This window comes from Muscardinus avellanarius (assembly GCF_963383645.1).
Source record: "Muscardinus avellanarius genome assembly, chromosome: 14".
In the NCBI taxonomy this organism is placed as follows: Eukaryota; Metazoa; Chordata; class Mammalia; order Rodentia; family Gliridae; genus Muscardinus; species Muscardinus avellanarius.
Genome location: NC_137800.1, coordinates 7,091,445 through 7,109,070, shown reverse-complemented (window position 1 = coordinate 7,109,070; position 17,626 = coordinate 7,091,445). Strand labels below are relative to the sequence as shown.

Genomic DNA, 17,626 nt, shown 5'->3' with positions numbered 1-17,626 from the left:
GCGCAGAACCTTAATGATAAAGCTCAGATCTCACGGCCGAGACGCTGATGTCGGCTGAGCCTCCGGCCAGGTGCCCCTGCCTGAGTCTGATCTCGTCTGTAAGGAGGGGTGATGAGAGCCTGGGAAATAAATCCCCACGGGGTGGACCGGGACCGTTGCCCTCTGAGCAGGCCTTGAGGGGGACTGGACTGCTGAGCCTGGCCTATGAGAGTGTACCTGGGGCTACAGATCAGAGTCCTGAGTAGATACCTGAGGGCCATCAGTGCTGGGGCAGCTCCGGGTGGGCTCCCAGGCTCCTCCGCGCCTGCTAAGGCCCAGCTGCCTGTCCTCGGCTTCCCAGCCTCCACGGAGGACTCCAGCATGGCCCCGCGTGGAACAGGAAACAGGTGAGCCTACACGAAGGAACAGGTGAGGCTGGGGTGCCAGCCCGGGGAAGGAAGGCCCGGTTAAGCAGATTTCAAGGATCAGTCTCTTTGTGGGCCATTCTTAGAAACAAAACAGCCAGAAAGAAGTCTGCCTGACGTCAGCCTGAGTTCTCAACCCAGAACCCATTGTGACATCGCCCGCAGTGTGGGCCCTGAGCGGGCAGCTGAGGCAGCGCCTCCATTACACTCCGCTGGCCTGGCCTCCACCACCTCCCAGGCCCACAGCGCAGCCGGGCCATGCTCCTCCTCTCAGTACTGCTGCTCCTTCCCCTTGTCCAAGGAAAGAAGCTAGGTATGTGGGCCCAGACCAGGTGGGGCCAGCGGCTCCGGCCTCCAGCGAGCCGGCCTGAGCTCAGGAGTTAGCTACCTGGCTACCCAGAGGCTCTCTCAGAGCACAGGCCTGTAGCTGGGTGTTCTGGTCCTCTCTGCTTCCCAGCCCCACGTTTGACCTCTCTGACCTTTAGCTTTGGTTTTGAAACTCTAATCTGGAAGGAGCAATGGCATGCCTGGAGCATGAGCTTGGCATTGGGGAGCGAGGAGCTTTCATGCTGCTGGAAAGGAGCTCAGTGCTGTCAAGTTCAAGGGCACTTCCAGTCGCTTGGTCAGCCCCTGATGGCGCTCCCCAGGAAGGGCCGGGCTGGAGGGAAGCCCTCTACCTAGCAGAGCAGTTAAGAGTCAAGGACTGGCCTACACCTCCACTACACCTCAGGGGCCTTGGAGATGGGGCATCCGCCTGAAGTCACTCTGCAGGAAGACAGCAAAGCCAACCCCTCATTGACAGCCGCCGGCTGCAGTGCCCAGCCTGCCTCCTCCCCTCTGCACGCTGAGCACACGCACAGCCGGTCCCGGCCACCCTGCAGCCTGTGCTGCGGGGAGGGGCATGCCTGTTGGGGGCATCCTTAGAACCGGCCCCGCTGGTGTTCAACTGCAAGGGAGCCCAAAGTGCAGGATGGCTCGAACCCTCCTCGCCATCTCTGCCTCTGCTCTCCCTGCGCGTGCGTGAATCTTAAAGTCCTCACGATTCTGCACTGGTGGTGGTCTCAGCACCGAGGAGACGGAGAGGGGCCTCGCTGCCCGGCCGTGGGGACTCTGGTGCAGGAGGAATCTGCCGGGCGAGGCGGCCGGAGGATTGGTTCTGAGCCAAGCGCTTCCTTGGACCTTTCAAACACCTATCTCACTCCATCTCGACATCAGTCGTACAGGGCTGGAAGTATTCTTACACCCGCTTTAGGAAGGAAGAGGGGAGAGTGAGTTGCTCTAAAGAAAATGTTCTCCAAGTTTCTCCATTTCATGAGCAACAGAGACAGGATTCAGGCTTGGGCTGTCTGCCCCAGAGCCTGGTCTGCGTCTCAGAGAGAGGGAGGCCGGGCAGCCAGCACCAGCCGACCAAGGTCATCTCACTCGGGGTGTCTGGTGTGTTCTCTCCTCCAGTTCTACAATCTTTTATTTGTTGGTTAGTTGATTGGTTGGTACTAGGGATTGAACTTAGGGACATTCTACCTTTGGCTACACTCCCAGCCTTTAAATTTTTTTTATTTTAAAAGGGACTCACTGAATTGCAGAAGATCTTGCTCAGTTGCGGTAGCTAGCCTCAGACCTGGGGTCCTCCCGTCTCAGCCTCCCAAGTACTGGGTTTACAGACATCTCTGCCACACCCAGCTTACACCCAATTTTTTGTTTTGTTTTGTTTTGCGGTATTGGGATGGAACCGAGGGGCATTCTACCTCCTAGCTACACCCCCTGCTCTATTTTTTATTCTTTATTTTGAAACTGGGTCTCACTAAGTTGCAGAGGGACTAAGTAGCTGAGGCTGGCCATGTTCCATGATCCTCCTGTCTCAGCCTCCAAAGTACTGGGATTTCAAGTGTGCACCACCACGCCCCGCTACATCCATTTTTTTTTTTTTTTTTTTTGTGGTACCTGGGATGGAACCCTTCTACCTCCAGGCTACACTCCCAGACCTATTTTATATTTTTATTTGGTAACAGGGTCTCTTAAGCCAGCAAGGCTGGCTTTGAACCTGTGTGATCCTCCTGTCTCTGAGTCCCAAGCACTGGGATTACAAGCGTGCACCACCACACCCGGCTACATCCAAATTATTAACCTGACAAAATCACAGGTTTTAAATACACCGTTTATCCTGACTTTTTCTACTCGACTTTACATCACAAGCATTTTCCCATACTGTTAAAAGTTCCCCACAAGCATGATGTTTATGGTTGAGAAAGAGTTCATGGTGCAGAGGGACATTTGATTCCACCCCAACGTTTAGGCTGCCTTCAGTGTGCTACTGTTGAAAACACACTCGCGTGAACCCCGGCAGCTGCAGGCTTGTCCTTGGGTGAGTTTCTGAGTGGAGTCCTTGAGCGGAGGCTCCTGTTCGCGTCTCTTCCCCCCATCACAGGACAGACACGCTGCTTTCTCCATATGGGGTTTGTGTTCCAGTACCAGAGCCAGGCCAAGAGGGATGGATGCCCAGGAGCTAACGCCACGGCAACATGGCAGCGAAACACGACTCAACGTGGGGATAAAAAGCAGCGGGGGTGTGCGTGGGGACAATCCTCAGCCTGCTTTACAGCTCCCAGGAGCTGGTCGGGGCCTGCACTCCCCGTGTGCCCTCTCCCTGTGCCTTTCTTCCACACACCCCCGCTCCTCGCCTTCCCAGAAGTCTGTCTGCCTCCCTCCACCACTCTGGTTTCTGGATTTCTTGTTTGAGTGAAGCGTTGTTTTGTTTGACACAGTGCTATGGTCAAACCCAGGGCCTCCCGCAGGCGGCGAGTGCTCGACTACTGAGCGAAACCCGCAGCCCTTTTTAGTTTTTAGTTTTGTATTGTTTTGGTTTTTTGCAGGTCTGGGGATGGAACCCAGGGGCATTCGACCTCTGAGCTACACCCCCTGCCCTATTTTTTATTCTTTATTTTGAAACCGGGTCTCACTAAGTTACTGAGGGCCTCACTAAGCAGCTGAGGCTGTCTGTGAACCGTGATCCTCCTGTCTCAGCCTCCCAAATGCTGGGATTACATGCGTGTGCCACCACACTAGTCTCCCCTTTTTAGTTTTTATTTTGAGACAGGGTCTTGCTAAGTTGCCCAGGCTGGCCTTGAACTTGTGACCCTCCTGCCCCAGCTTCTGAAGTCACTGGCACCACACCCAGCAACTCCAGCACTCCTAAGGGTTCTTGTGACTACACTAGCCCCCATCTGCAAGCCACTTGGAGACCCGCTGCTTAATTTAATCTCCAAAAAGTCCCTGTTGTTTTGTAAGGGAAAACCTTTGCAAGTCCCAGAACATGGCCCACGAGAACCAGGACGTCTCTGGAGGGTCAGTGTTCTGCCAGCCAGTTTCTCTGGGCAGAAACCATCTTAGTGACACGGCCTGCCTGAGAGCCCGGAGCTGGACATAGCCGAGGCTTGTGCCCCCACCCTGCATCCTGAGCTCCCGATAGCACAAATAAGGGGCCTGTGGGCTTCCTCGTGTCTGATGGGGCGCCTCCTGGGCCAGCCCAAGCCTTCCTCTCCAGAGCAGGGGTGGAGAACTCTGCTACAAGCTCACTCCTCCCAGCCCGTGGGGGCATTGACTACGTTTTCCCCTCTCTTCCCACAGAATGTGGCAAGAGACCAGCTTTCCGAGCAAAAGACAAGTATTCCAGAATCATAGACGGGAAGGAGGCTGAGGAGGGCGAGTTCCCGTGGCAGGTGAGTATCCAGCTGGAGAGCCAGCATTTCTGCGGCGGCACCATCCTCAGCGCCTGGTGGATCCTCACTGCCGCGCACTGCGTGGTCTCCGCGACCATGAGGTGAGTGCCAAGCAGACGGGGTGGAGGGGATTTGACAGGAAGGACAGCCCGGCCCTGACGGACCAGAGGGCTCAGTCCAGCCACCTCAGGCAGCAAGTGTTTCTGGAGGACAGCTTTCACCCTGGAAGTCTGGATTCCTGGGCCTCTGACCCTCTCTCGCCCAGCTCCGCAGAGCACATTCTCTGTGCTCCAGCCTGCTGGTTGACAGCTAGCATCTATGGATTACAAACCACGTGCCAGGGACCCCACTAAGACTTTACCTGTCAGACATGGTGACACACACCTGTAAGCCCAGTACTAAGGAGGCTGACACAGGAGGACTGCAGGTTGAGACCAGCTTCCGCAATGTTGTGAGAGTCTCGGCAGCCTAGTGAGACCCTGTTTCAAAACAAAAGAATAAGCGGGCGTAGTGGTGCATTCTTGTAATCCCAGTACTTGGGAGGCTGAGACAGGAAGGATCACAGGTTTGCAGCCAGCCTCAGCTACTTAGTGAGGTCCTTTGCAACTCAGTTAGACCCTCTTTCAAAATAAAGAATAAGCTGGGCGTGGTGGTGCGTGCTTGCAATCCCAGCATTTGGGAGGCTGAGACAGGAAGATCTGGGTTTATGGACAGCCTCAGCTTCGTAGTGAGGTCCTTTGCAACTTAGTGAGACCTTGTTTCAAAATAAAGAATTAAAAAAAAATAGGGCTGGGGGTGTGTAGCTTGGAGGTAGAATGCTCCTGGATTCCATCCCTGGTACTGTTAAAAAAAAAAAGAAAAGAAAGAAAAAGAAGAATAAAAATAGGGCTTAGGGTGTAGCTTGGACGTAGAATACCCCTGGGTTCAATCCCCAGTACCCCCCCAAAAAAAACAATAAAAGTTAAAAAATAAAAATGGCTGGAGGAGTGGAATAGAATGTCTCTGGCTGGGTTCAATTCTCAGTACCACAAAAACAGACATGTTCTTTTTTTTGGTGCATTAAATTCATACATCATGTTGGGGTAAAAATCTCGTGTGTACATACACATACACATCACCGATTTAACCCCTAACAGAAACGTTCTTGCCCGTCCTATCTGCTGTCTTCTTACTGAAGGCCCTCTCTGCTTAGCCAGTGGCGGGTCCATGTTAAACTCTGTCCCTGGGCCTCCTGGTTGTTGGTAGGGCTGGTGACTGGCGTGGGTAATAATTATGTTTGCAACAGCACCTTACCTACCAGAAGACTGGTTTGCCCTGGGCCCGGGGATTCTTTGTGGGTCCTTCAGAGTGACCTTCGAGTGAGCTCAGACCCTTCTCTGTTCCATGTGCGCAGCTGATGCCGCCTCAGGACCGGTCTGTTCGCAGATACTAGCCATCTTCCTTCGTTTTCAAACCCTCATGTCTCTGACCGACGGGCCTATCGGACGACCCGCAAGGCCCCTAGAACTGGACGGCACAGTGCATTCTGCCTGCCTCTGTGACTTCCCTTCCCCTCTCCAATTTGTGCCACCAGACTAGATGAGCTGAGGGTCGTGATGGGGACAAACGACTTGACCAGCCCGGCCATAGAAGTGAGGGAGGTCTCCAGCATAATCCTCCACAAGATGTTCCAGAAAACAAGCATGAATAATGACATCGCCTTGCTGCTGCTGGCCTCGCCCATCAGCTTCAGTGGCCTCAAAGTGCCCATCTGCATGCCCCCGCCGTCCTCCCCTGCGAGATGGCACACGTGCTGGGTGGCTGGCTGGGGACAGAGCGATTCAGGTACATGGCCGTCTGGTACCGCCTGCCAGCTGCTGGGCAGGAGCCACGGAGCTGGAGGAGCGGGGAGGAAGGCTCCAGAGAGTCCCTGCCCATCATGGGCTGCCAGAGGCCTCCCCTCCGCCTCTCCCGAGTGCCTGGTGGCTGTCGGCCCACCTGACAGACCAGTCACGGGCGTGGTCCCACACAACCAGCACACAGCGGTCTTGCTGGCCTGCTTGTTTGATGGGATTTAACTCCTGTTGCCAGAGACCCCTCTGCTCGCTCTCGGCCTTTCCCGTCTGGCGGTCACGCTGCCCACCCCAGGGGAGTGTTGCCCGGCCACTCTTAGAAATGAATCCGTGGTTACTAGAGCAAAAAGATGTGATGAAATCCCTGCTGGGCCGTGCCCGAAGAAAACCCAACACAAAGCAGAAGGGGTGGATGGGAAGAGCGTGGCCGGGCCTCGGGCCTGGACAGGACCGGCCCGTGGCTGGTCCACAGTGTGCTGGGGCTGGGGACGCGTTGCGGAAGCTCCTCACAGGGAGGGCTGTGGCAAAGTTCTGGCTCCAGGCGTCCTCGGAACTTAGCAGTGGAGGGAGAGGCAGGTGGGCCATTCAAGATTAAACTACTCAATAAGGGGGAGAATTAGGAAATATCTGTGTGGTCAGAGTTAATGAGAAGTCCAGGAAAATCCCTGGCACCTGGAGACCTAGACTCAAAGTCTCTTCTAATCCCCTCTAATGACCAGCCAGCCTACCTTGCTGGAGGACTTAATTTAAAAAAAAAAAACTGGGGAAACAAACCTGCTTTCCAAGGCTCTCTTGGAAGGAAGCACCACCCTTGCCTAATAAACAGGAACAACTGGAAAAGAACTGGACAAGGCAGGACCGTGCTGGCCAGTGGTCACTAGCCCAGCCCACAGAGAAGTCGAGGCCAGCCATAGTGCTGGTTGGAGTCAGACTAGAAGTCTTCCTGAATGTGGGAATGAGGTTCTGAATGAGAGGAATAAGTCCCGAAGGCGGGAGACTGTCTGGGACAGCTGGGGTTAGGGAGTGGATAGCCTTCAGGTGTGGCTCTGGCTGTGGCTGGTGGACCCGGGATGTGCAGGGTGGCCTCTGGACATAGCCAGTGGGATCATCTGTGCAGAGACCGGCTTCCTATGGCTCTCATAATGTGCTTTCTCTCGACCAGCTAACCAAGAGTCTTTGGAAACCTATTTGATGAAAGTACCAATGGTCATCTCAGATTGGGAGGAATGTTCAAAGCAGTTTTCAAAACTCACCAAAAATATGCTGTGTGCTGGATACATGGATAAGAGCTACGATGCCTGCCAGGTAACCAAGGGGCATCTTCCCGCTCTGCTCACAGGCCCCTGCCCCATAGTGGTAGCTAACGCAAGGGTATCCTCTCTCTTCTGGGAATAGATGGCTAAGGCTGGAAAATGCAAGGGAATGGGGGCCTTGAGCCATGGGTATGGAGACCTGGCTGGCGGGCCTCTGGACTCTCTGGCACAGACCCGGGGGAAGGGGATCCGCGTGCAGCCACCTTGCACCAGTAATTCTGGTCCTCTCTGGGAAATGGGGTCAGTGGATTCCCCAAGGCTTGTCTCACTTTTAAGAGTTGTGTGTGCATGCGCGCGTGTGTGTGTGTGTGTGTGGTACTGGGGACGGAACCCAGGGGCTTTCTAACTCTGAACTCCACCCCCAGCCCTATTTTTTATTCTTTATTTTGAAACAGGGTCTCTCTGAGTTGCAAAGGGCCTCACTAAGTAGCTGAGGTTGTCCTTGGATCCTCCTATCTCAGTGTGCGCCACCACACCCAGTTCAAAGAGTCATTTCAATTCCTTATTTAGCAGCCTTGTCAGCAGGGATACCTAGAGGTCCCGGAAGGAGGTGAGGCTCCTCACTTAAGGAAGCTCGCAGTGTCCTGGGCAGGTAGTTGGGTCAATAAGTCGAGTCAAAAATTTGGTTCAATTTTTATTGAACTAAAGTGTGGCCTCTTAGGTTCTCTTTCGTAAATGAATGCAAAACTTTTAAAAGAAAAACATTTTTTATTACTGGCTAGAAAAAGGGGGAAAAAAGAAAATTCAGCCGTAGTTCTCTCTGGCTTCAAGGATGAATAGTGGGCCTGTGTGTGAATCTCTAGGAGGGTCCCTTCATTGACCTTTGCTGAGCTCACTCGGGTCCAGGCACCTACTCACTAGCCAGACAGCAGCTCCAGCCTCTGGTCTAAAGCTACAGGTGCGAATGGTAAATGTTCCATGCGGTGAAGGACAGGCCGCCCCATGGAAGGGGAGGGCTTGTATCTACAGGATGGCCTATTACTGTCCCATAATAGAAGAGGTCGGCAGTTTTCCCAGGTAGACTATGAGCTGGGGCCTTCGGGAGGGGCACGGGGCCTCTGTGGTCAGCAGCTGCACACCCGGGCAGCGCACCCTGGCCTAGGAAGAGCTCCCCTCGTGGTGAGTACTGGGAGGGCCTTGTAGTGTTCTCTACGTTTACACGCTACAAAGCAAACTGGAGAACTAAGGTCTCTGCTTCCAGATGGGTGGAATAGGCACAGTTTTTTGGCCCTACTACCCATGGCCAAAAGCTAGGACTCAGGGCAGCTGGGGCGAAGGAGGGCCTGGGAGCAGAAGTGGAGCTATGTGGCTACTGAAGGGGAACAGGCGCATCTCTGAGGTGATGGAAACCTTCTGGCTCTTGGCAGTATCTACATCAGCATCTTGACGGTGATACTGTAACACACTTTTGCAAACTATGGTTGGGGAACCCAAGGGTACATGGGATCCCCGTGTTAAGTCCTTGATGACTGCAAAATAAAGTGTTTAACTTAAATCATTTTTCAGTGGCACAAATCAGACAAAATATAAAATTGAACATACCCCCATCCAATAGCGTAATACCTCTGTGAAAGTCCTCCTGGGGCAAGAGAACTGCAGTGAGCTACAGCTCCATGCCCTTGTCTGTCCCCCGGCAGCAGCACACACCCCTTCCTACGCAGGAGTGAGTCCAGGCGGCTGGCTGTCAGCCTGTCAGTACAGGAGCCACTGAGGGCGCTCCCCTGAGAGAGGTCCTGAGGTCACAGGTGCAGGGGAGGCAGCCCTGGGCTTTGAACAGCTTGGGAGCTGCCTGGGTGGCCTCCAGGGCGCTGTCTCAACCACATCACCCATGATGGTTGTACAGAAATTCAGTTTCCCCCCTAGAACCTCAGATCTTCAGAATCACAGACACCGAGTGTCAAGAAGGAAAGTGTAAATGCGCTTAATCCAAACCCTGTTCTACAGATGAGCAAATGTGGTTATTTAATCCCACACCCATCCCACGGCGAGCTAAATGGATCCAGTCTGCGTGATAACTGTACAGCTTTGCTGCATAGAAGCAGCAATGTTGTCCTCTCTGTTAGGACATAAGATGGGCGGCACGGGTCTTGCTCTTCTGGTTGAATAGATGAGAAAACAAATTCGGAATTGGAGTGATTTGCCCAAAGCCCAACAGTAGCGATGGGCCGGGTCTGGAGTCCAGGTCACCTGCTTCTGGTCCAAATTGGACCAGAGTGGTCGTGTTGTAACTTAGTGAGAGCAGTGGACCTGGGAGGCGCGCATATCAGCGTGTTTGTACCCAGATGGTCCCCGGCGCCAGCCTTAACCTTGCAAGGAAGTCCCTCTCAGGCAGCTTTGGTAGGGCCATCCATGCTTCCTTTCCAGGAGGAAGAGGGGGGGAAATTAAAGGTATAAGAACATAAAAGAGAATCTACTCGAGTACATTGTCCCTCTGGGACCAGCAGTCCTTGAAAGGACCCTCTGCTTTCTGAATATGCAGTAATATGTGATGTGCAGTTATAACAACCTTTCTAGGACATTTGCTGCATAGCCCCCGTCCTAACTGACTCATAGATTTTCTCGGCTTCTCTCCCAAACGTCTTAAAGCACAGTTGGCATTGTCTCTATCTTAACAAAATTGTGGGAACGGAGGCTCAGAAGAGTGAAGTTACTTGCCTAAGGGCAGTTCTCACCCTGTTACGTAGGGAAATAAATGGGGTCGTGTTTTTAAAAGATTTTCTAACTTTTATGCCTTCATAAAATGAAGAAAATCATTGAAAACAACATTCACAAGAGGAGCTGGTAGGGTGGAAATTCCACTGATTTGATTCTTGCCCCATAACTCTGAAGTAATCGGCACCATGATTACAAAAAAAGAAAAGAAAAGAAAAGAAAAGAAAAACGGGAACCACAGAAAGGAGGACAGGGTTAGGGGCATCCTGGGAAAGGTCACTTGATTGGAGCCCAATGTGCTGAGCATCCTTGAGCAACGTGAACCCCAACCAGACTCCCCACGTAGAGTCCGCACCCCTCTGCTCATCCGTTCCACCTGAAGCCAAGCTCCCCTTCAGCGTGTCCGGTCAGCAGCTTCCCTGCCCTTTGTCTTGGTCACCTGCAGCCCCTGGCCCTGGAGTTGGTCCTCCCTGAGGTCCATCTCCCTCTCCATCCCCACCTTCCCCTCCCCTGGTTCCCACGCACATCTCCAGCCGATCCCAGCTGCCCGCAGCACAGCTACACAACCTGCGCACCCTGCGAGCTGCGCACGTAGTCCAGACAGTCAGGCCTCATCCCCACAAAACCAGCCCCTCTCTACTGGACTTCCCTGTCCACTCCCCTCCCTCCCCTCTCACCAACAGCGATCCTGGTTCCGGCTGGTTTCCATTTGCCTCTCCTCTGCTCCACCTGAAGATCTCATATCCCCAAACCCTGACAGTTAATTTCCCCTCGAAGAAGAGTTGTTCAATGCGTGTGACCGTATTTCCTTTTCTAGCCCCAAGCTTTCTCATTATGAAATGGGAATAACAATGCCTGCTCACAAGCCAGGCACGGTGGTGCACAGGTGTGACCCCGGTACTTGGGAGGCTGAAAGAGGAGGATCACAGGTTTGAGGACAGCCTGGGCAACTCAGACTCTGTTTCAAAATAAAAAATAAGAAGCCGGGCGTGGTGGCACACGCTTGTAATCCCTGTACTTGGGAGGCTGAGGCAGGAGAATCGCAGGTTCGCGGCCAGTCTCAGCCACTTAGTGAGGCCCTCCACAACTTAGAGACCCTGTTTCAAAATAAAGAATAAAAAATAGGTCTGGGGTGTAGTTTGGAGGCAGAATGCTCCTGGGTTCAATCCCCAGTACTGGGAGAAAAAAAAAAAAAAGCTAAGTAAAAATTTAAAAAAGAGCTAGAGGTATAGCTCAGAGGTAGGATGCCCCTGAGCTCAATCCCCATTACAAAAAGAAAAAGAGACTACTTACAAAGATGGAAGGCTGTGGGGCCGATAAGAAAACACCAGGTCAGCAGGAGACACTCCACCCTGCTAGATAGAGTTAATCCCCACCCACTGTTCAGTGGCCCGCAGGACCATGGGAATGGAGGCCAGCTCCCCACCAGGAAGGGCCACCTGCAGGCCACCTTTAGAGAGAGGACGGTGCAGCTGGGGGGGGGGGGCATCAGAAACCCCAGGCCTCCAGCTGCTCCACAGGGCCAGGGTGGGGTGGGCATTGGTCAGCATGGCCGGATTTCCTTTGGCAGCCTAGAGGAGGGGTGGCCCATGAATCTCCTTCCTCAAAATAGCTGCGCGGGCTTCAGTGGGCAGTTTAGGACAGGACTCGCCACGGCACTGTGTTCTCTGCCCACAGGGTGATAGTGGGGGGGCCCTGGTCTGCAGCATGAAGCCTGGCAAGATCTGGTACCAGGTGGGCATCATCAGCTGGGGCCGGAGCTGTGGGCAGAAGAACATCCCAGGCATATACACGTCGCTGGCAAACTACAGGCTCTGGATTAGGAACGTGACGCAAATGGAGGGACGGTCCTATGACACCAAGCTCTACAAAGAAAACCTCAGGAGCTCCCAGGCAGCGTGCCCGGTGCCCGGCGGCCTCGGGGTCTGGGCCCTGCCCGGCCTCCTGTCCTCCGTGTCGCTCAGAGTCATTCTCCGCTGGTAAATAAAACATGCCACTCTGTGCCCAGAGGTGGGTGTTGGACAACGAGCACAGGGACTGGCTGTAGACAGAGCAAAGGGCCAGAGACCAAGGCCGGAAACAGCGATGGATCCAGGCTGCAGCCTGGATTAGCGACTGGGATTTGGGTCTCTGTATTATCAGGACTCTATCCAATCCAGGTGAGTTACTCAGCTCAGACAGGATCAAGCCAAAAAGAGGTGTGCGCGCACGTGAGAGAGAGAGAGAGAGAGAGAGAGAGAGAGAGAGAGAGAGAGAGATTCCTGGGGTCGCATGAAGACTTCAGGCATGGCTAAATCTAGGGCTAAAAAGATGTTCACAGGGAGAGTGTTCATGGCCGTCCCCCTGCAACGGGGCATCCCAGTGGTGGCCAGCACATCTTGCTTGCATCCTACCAGCTTAGCAGTTCCAAGAGAGAGCGAGGCTTGCTCCTGCTGACTCCAGCCAAATCTGCAGTCCGGCTCTCATCAGCCCCAGAGCCCCAGCCCCTCGCTGCTCCAACCACCACGTCCAAGGGTGACATTCTCCTAGGCTAAGCTGAGTCAGTGCCCGCCCAGGACCCAGAAGGGACCCGCCTCTTGAACCAGCTGAATTGAGAGCAAGTGACAGGGTGGGCCCCAAACAGAAACCAGGGTGCGGCGGACATTGCAGGGGAGTGGGCACGGGAGCTGCCCACGCTGGCGGGTGCACTCACTGGCCGAGGCCCAGCTCCTCAGGAGCCTTGGAAGTGACTTGTAGAGGGCGCCCCTCCAGGCGCAGGAGGAGCCCGCTGGGCTGGGAAAGGGAGAGGTGGGGAACTCTCATTTTTTACCTCGCCGTCGCTCTCTGAAGAAGAGTCAGCCATCTGGTGGGTCATAGGGGGAAACCCCAGCTTCATTTAAACTTTAAACACTTTCAATTTTATTTTATATATGTATGTACATACATATGTACATATTTATTTCTTATTTGTTGGTTTATTTTGTGGTATTGGGGGTGGAACCCAGGGGCATTCTCCCTCTGAGCTACACCCCCAACCCTATTTTGTATTTTTTATTTTGAAACAGGGTCTCAGTGAATTGCAAAGGGCCTCACTAAGTAGCTGAGGCTGGCCGTGAACCATCATCCTCCAGTCTCAGCCTCCCGAATGCTGAGAAGCATGCACGGGGATATATTTTTGGCTGAGATGAACGCATATGTCAAAACTCTCCCTGTCACCCACTGCACCTACCTGCAGCTTATTGTACTAAGTTAAGCCCAAGCGAGTTGTGAGAACAGACCTGTGCTGTCCAGCAGTGACCTCTGTGCGCTGGCTTAAGACATCACCTCCGATGTGCCCTGGGAATTTCCTAGACATTTGGCCTTGGTTTTGTTGTTTTAAGACGAGCCCTGCAGTGATTCCCAGATCCAAGGATGGAGTCACAGAATATAAGACCCCGAAGGGCTCTTAGGAGCAGCTGGATGCAGGCAGCACTGCACTTTGCAAATGGGAAGCCCCAAATCCAAAGAAGGCAGAGAGTGTCCAAGGCCTGTGGCAGGCACAGGGTTTGAACTCAGGTGTCCTGATTCAGTCACTGGTCTGCGACCTCCAGGAGGTCAGAGTAGCTCCAGCAAGGTCAGCAGCAGCCATGAGCTGAGGGCCACACGCCCCCGAGCCCAGCACCTGCCCAACACAGAAAGCAAATGCCACAAGGAGACAGCGCCTCCTCCCAGGCACCCTGCTGCCTCTCTGGGCGGGGACTGGGCACCCAGGTCATGAAGCTGACCCTGCGCTCTGCAGACAGCCTCACTCCACCGGAGGGAGCGCCCTGGCCGGGCTTCACGGGCCATGCACTCGGGAAAGCACCAGGCTGGTTCTTTTGTTATAAAGTTTCTAATTGAGCGCAAACCAATACTTTTGTAAAGCATAAAATTAAATAAACCTATAAACTGCAAAGCTGAAGTCCTATTGTGACATTCAACTCACATACAAGCACCCAGCAAACATGCCCGAGGCTTCTCAGCAAAGGCTCTCCACCTCCCTACCTTCTCTCTGCAGGGGCCAGGGAAGCCATTGGCAGAGGCCTGTGTTCCATGTTGAGTTGGATTGGGAGACTATGGTTTGGGGAAAACGTTCCCCGGGAACCCCTCCTGGGTCCCGGACACACTTATCCCCAACCCATAACAAAACCCAAAATGACCCCAAACAGAAGAAAAAGACTGTAGATTCTTGTCCTAAGCTAAGAATAAATATTCATAGCTTGGACAGTTGCTGAAGATTTAAAGAAGTTATCAAAAAGATAGAAATACAGGATATAGTTACAGCCCTGTTTCTGAAAGTGGGCCAGGGGGGGCAATTTGAATGAGAATGCCACAGAACTCCAGTTTACTAAGTGTTTTATCCCGACCAAGTCCATGGCAGGTCCTTTGATCCGGAAGGGGGGGCAGCCCCACCTCCATCCACTTTTTGTTCCATCCCCCAAGATGTGTGAACTTGTTTCTCCAGGATCTGGGATTTCCTCCCATCTCTGGCTCCAGCCTTCTTTCTCTTTTAGAAATGTAAATTACAAGTCCCTCTTTCCTGCTAGCTAGCCCTGGCTTTCTTTAGTATACAGGAGATATATTTTTAAAATTGGAAATCTTTCCCAATACTGATACATTAATACATTTTAAAACCTCTTTCCAATATTAGTACATTCCAGGCTTTGGAAAGTATTTTCTTGGACAACCCAAACTTTACCCAGCAAGAAACAGGGGCCCCCGGGCCGCCAAGGCCTCCCAAAGGGGCCTCCCAAAGGCCCCTTTCTAAAATGAACGGGGCTGTTAACGTCTTCTTTGTGGCTCCTGAGTCGGCATTTGGTTGAGAATGGGCAGATCTGTGCATTGTCTTCAGCAGCAGTAACTCACACGGCTCCTCTGTGCCTGGCCCAGGGCAGAGTAACTGGGCGTTACTGTCCGCTGTTGAGTTGTGCATTCTGCATCGACAGCAGGACAGCCCAGCACAGGCTTCTTCTCTCTTCACTTCCTGGCTGATGGCTCTTGGCCTGTGCACGGATTGGGTGGCCCACCCTGCAGAGCCTCCTGCCAGGGCACCGTCCCCAGATGGCTGAGGGGCTGTGAGCTGCTGAGCAGCTGCCACCACAGACGGGGAGAAAAAGGCAGCCCCTGTCACAGGCGGGCACGGCCAGGCCCTAGGGGAGCCCAAGGTGCTCGGCAAGGCCTGGCTGGGTCTCAGGTCCCCGTCACCTTGAGAGCCACAGAGGACACTGGCACACGTGGTGGGGTTGTATCCAGAGTCAGGCTGGCTGCAGCCCCAGGCTCAGCCCCAAGAACAAGGGCATCCAGGTCCCAGCCCCGGGGTCTGTAGAGTGAGGGTAATGGTGGGGAGGGGCGCGCTGTGAGCCTGTGAGGAGGCTGATAGTGAGGACAAAGCCCTGCACCTGGCAGACACTCAGGAGAGCTCAATGCACTGGGGTGTGCAGGAGACAAGACCTCGGGGTTGTGGCGGACCTTCAGAACCACTGGGGTCAGCCAGTGCTTCAGTAAGAATACGGGTTGTCCCCTCAAAACTCGAAATTCCTCGGCATGGGGCCTTGGGGAGCTGGGGATTGGGAGAGGGTTTGTGCCCTTAGAACAGGTCAATGTCTTCCTGAGCAAGGGAGTTCTTGCTCTTGCAAATTCGGCTACTGAACTGAGCTCCCAAGACCTGAGCCCCATGCCCCAAGCCCCCTCAGCTGCTGTGCTCTGGGCCCAGGGCCTGCGGTGGGCCGGGGAGAGGTGGCAGGAGTCAGAGGCTTTAGGGATACCATCTCCTGGAGAGTCCCAGCAGTGGTCAGACACTGGATCTCTCTCCCCTCTCACCCTCCAAAGACCAAGTGTATTTCCTGTCCTACCCCAAGCCCCGCCCTAACATGGAATCAAGCCCCCTTGAAATTCTCAACATCAGCCTGGCCACTAGTTGAATTTTAGGAATAGGATCTCCCACCTCGGGCGCCTGCTCTGCTCTCCCAGAGGAGACACTGTGCGGTTAGCACTGAGGCCGGCAGTGGGCTCGGGCAGGGCCATCGCCCACCTCACAACAGAGCTCAAAGCCCCTGAGCCCCTGTGAGCCTGGGCCCACCTGTCCCCTGGAGGAGCTCCAGCCCATCCTCTGTCCCCCATCCTGCTGTCCTTGGCTCCCTCTCTGTGGACCCAGAGGTAGATCAGGAACCAGTCTCTGTGACCCCTGGAAGATGCAGGTTGTGCCTCAGTGCCCTCCAGCCCCCTAGTCCCCAGATGCCGGGCAGCCTCACATGGCTTCCTGGCCTCCGGGTCCTCCCAACCTCCTCCTGCTCACAGCCCCCCATGCAGATCAAAGCCCTAGGCTGCCTCCCTCCCTCCCTCCCCCTCCTCCCCACTTCCCTTCCCTTCCACAGCTCAATCCTAAAGCCACGAGGTAGGAGAAGCTCACTCAGTGTCCTCGGTCCCAGGACGGAGCTGCGGCGTCCAGGGTTGGTGACTATTCAGCAGACAGAGCGGGTGGCTGGGCCTGGGTGCCAACAAGGGTCTTGCTGCAGGCTGAGCTGACAGGAGAAGAGTCCACGCGAGGTGTCCTGGTGGGGGAGACCTGGCACTGGGGAGCGCTCTCCAAATAGCCAGGTCGTGAGGTTCAGGGAAGGCTGGAGGACTCTTCTAGCCTGGTGCCAGTGCAGGGCGGCTCTGCGTTCTGAGCGGGCCTCTGCTTGGAAGTCCCCGCCGGGCTGTATGACAAAACCTGAAGAAGGCGAGGCGAATCCTATGATGGTGGTACCCCGTCCTGTCCCGGTGTCCACCTCCTGACGCCAATGGCTGTGTCATGGTTAAGTAGGGAAATCGGGAAATGTCCTTGTTTGTAGAAACACACGCTGAAATATTTGAGGTACACAGTACTTTTTGTGTGTGTGTGTGTGTGTGTGTGTGCGGTACTGGGGGTGGAACCCAGAGTCTTTCTACTTCCGGGCTATACTCCCAGTCCCATTTTATATTTTATTTGGAAACAGGGTCTCACTAAGTTGCTGAGAGCCTAAGTAGCTGAGGCTGGCTTTGAACGTGGGCGATCCTCCTATCTCAGCCTCCCAAGCGCAGGGATTACAAGCGTGCGCCACCACGCCCGGCAAGGTACACCGCACTTTTGTAGAATTGCTTGAACATTGTGTGTGTGTGTGTGTGTGTGTGTGTGTGTGTGTGTGTGTGTTACTGGGGAATGGAATCTAGGGGCATTCTACTTCTGGGCTATACCTCCAGTCCAATTTTATTCTTTTATTTTGAAACAGGGTCTCACTAAGTTGCTGAGGCTACCCATGAACCTCTAATCCTCCTGCCTCAGCCTCCCAAGAACTGGGATTACAAGCGTGCACCACCATGCCTGGCTGCTTGAACTGTTTTTTAAAGCCAAGACAATGGGAGTTAGAGATTGGGGATTGCCTGATTGCACTGTCCATTATGAAATGGGCACACATTCACAGCGGTTGAATGACTTAACCAAGACACTGCTGGGTGCATTAGAGCTGAAACCAAACCCTCCTTTCAAATCTTACTGTGGGATCTAATCCCAATCCCCCTCTTAACTGGGTACAAAACTGAGGCCCGGTGTCCGAAAGAGACTTGCCCTAAAATGGGCTGAGCAAATTCCAGGCACCAGTGAGCAGGGACACGCTGGAGGGCGCCTTGGCTGGCCCCGGACTCCAGGGGCTCGCGTCCTCTGTCCCTGTGCACAGGAAGTCCTCCTGGTGTTG

At 54.0% G+C, this 17,626-nt stretch overlaps 1 protein-coding gene across 1 annotated transcript; it reads left to right on the top strand.

The window, feature by feature from the left end:
- Positions 1–1,145: 1,145 nt before the first annotated feature.
- On the top strand, positions 1,146–11,900 carry PRSS55 (serine protease 55; the record flags this gene model as incomplete). Its single annotated transcript, XM_080710192.1, has 5 exons — positions 1,146–1,218; positions 4,029–4,221; positions 5,694–5,944; positions 7,115–7,257; positions 11,595–11,900. 5 exons carry the CDS (start codon positions 1,146–1,148, stop codon positions 11,898–11,900), a joined length of 966 nt encoding a protein of 321 aa, XP_080566318.1.
- Positions 11,901–17,626: the final 5,726 nt, after the last annotated feature.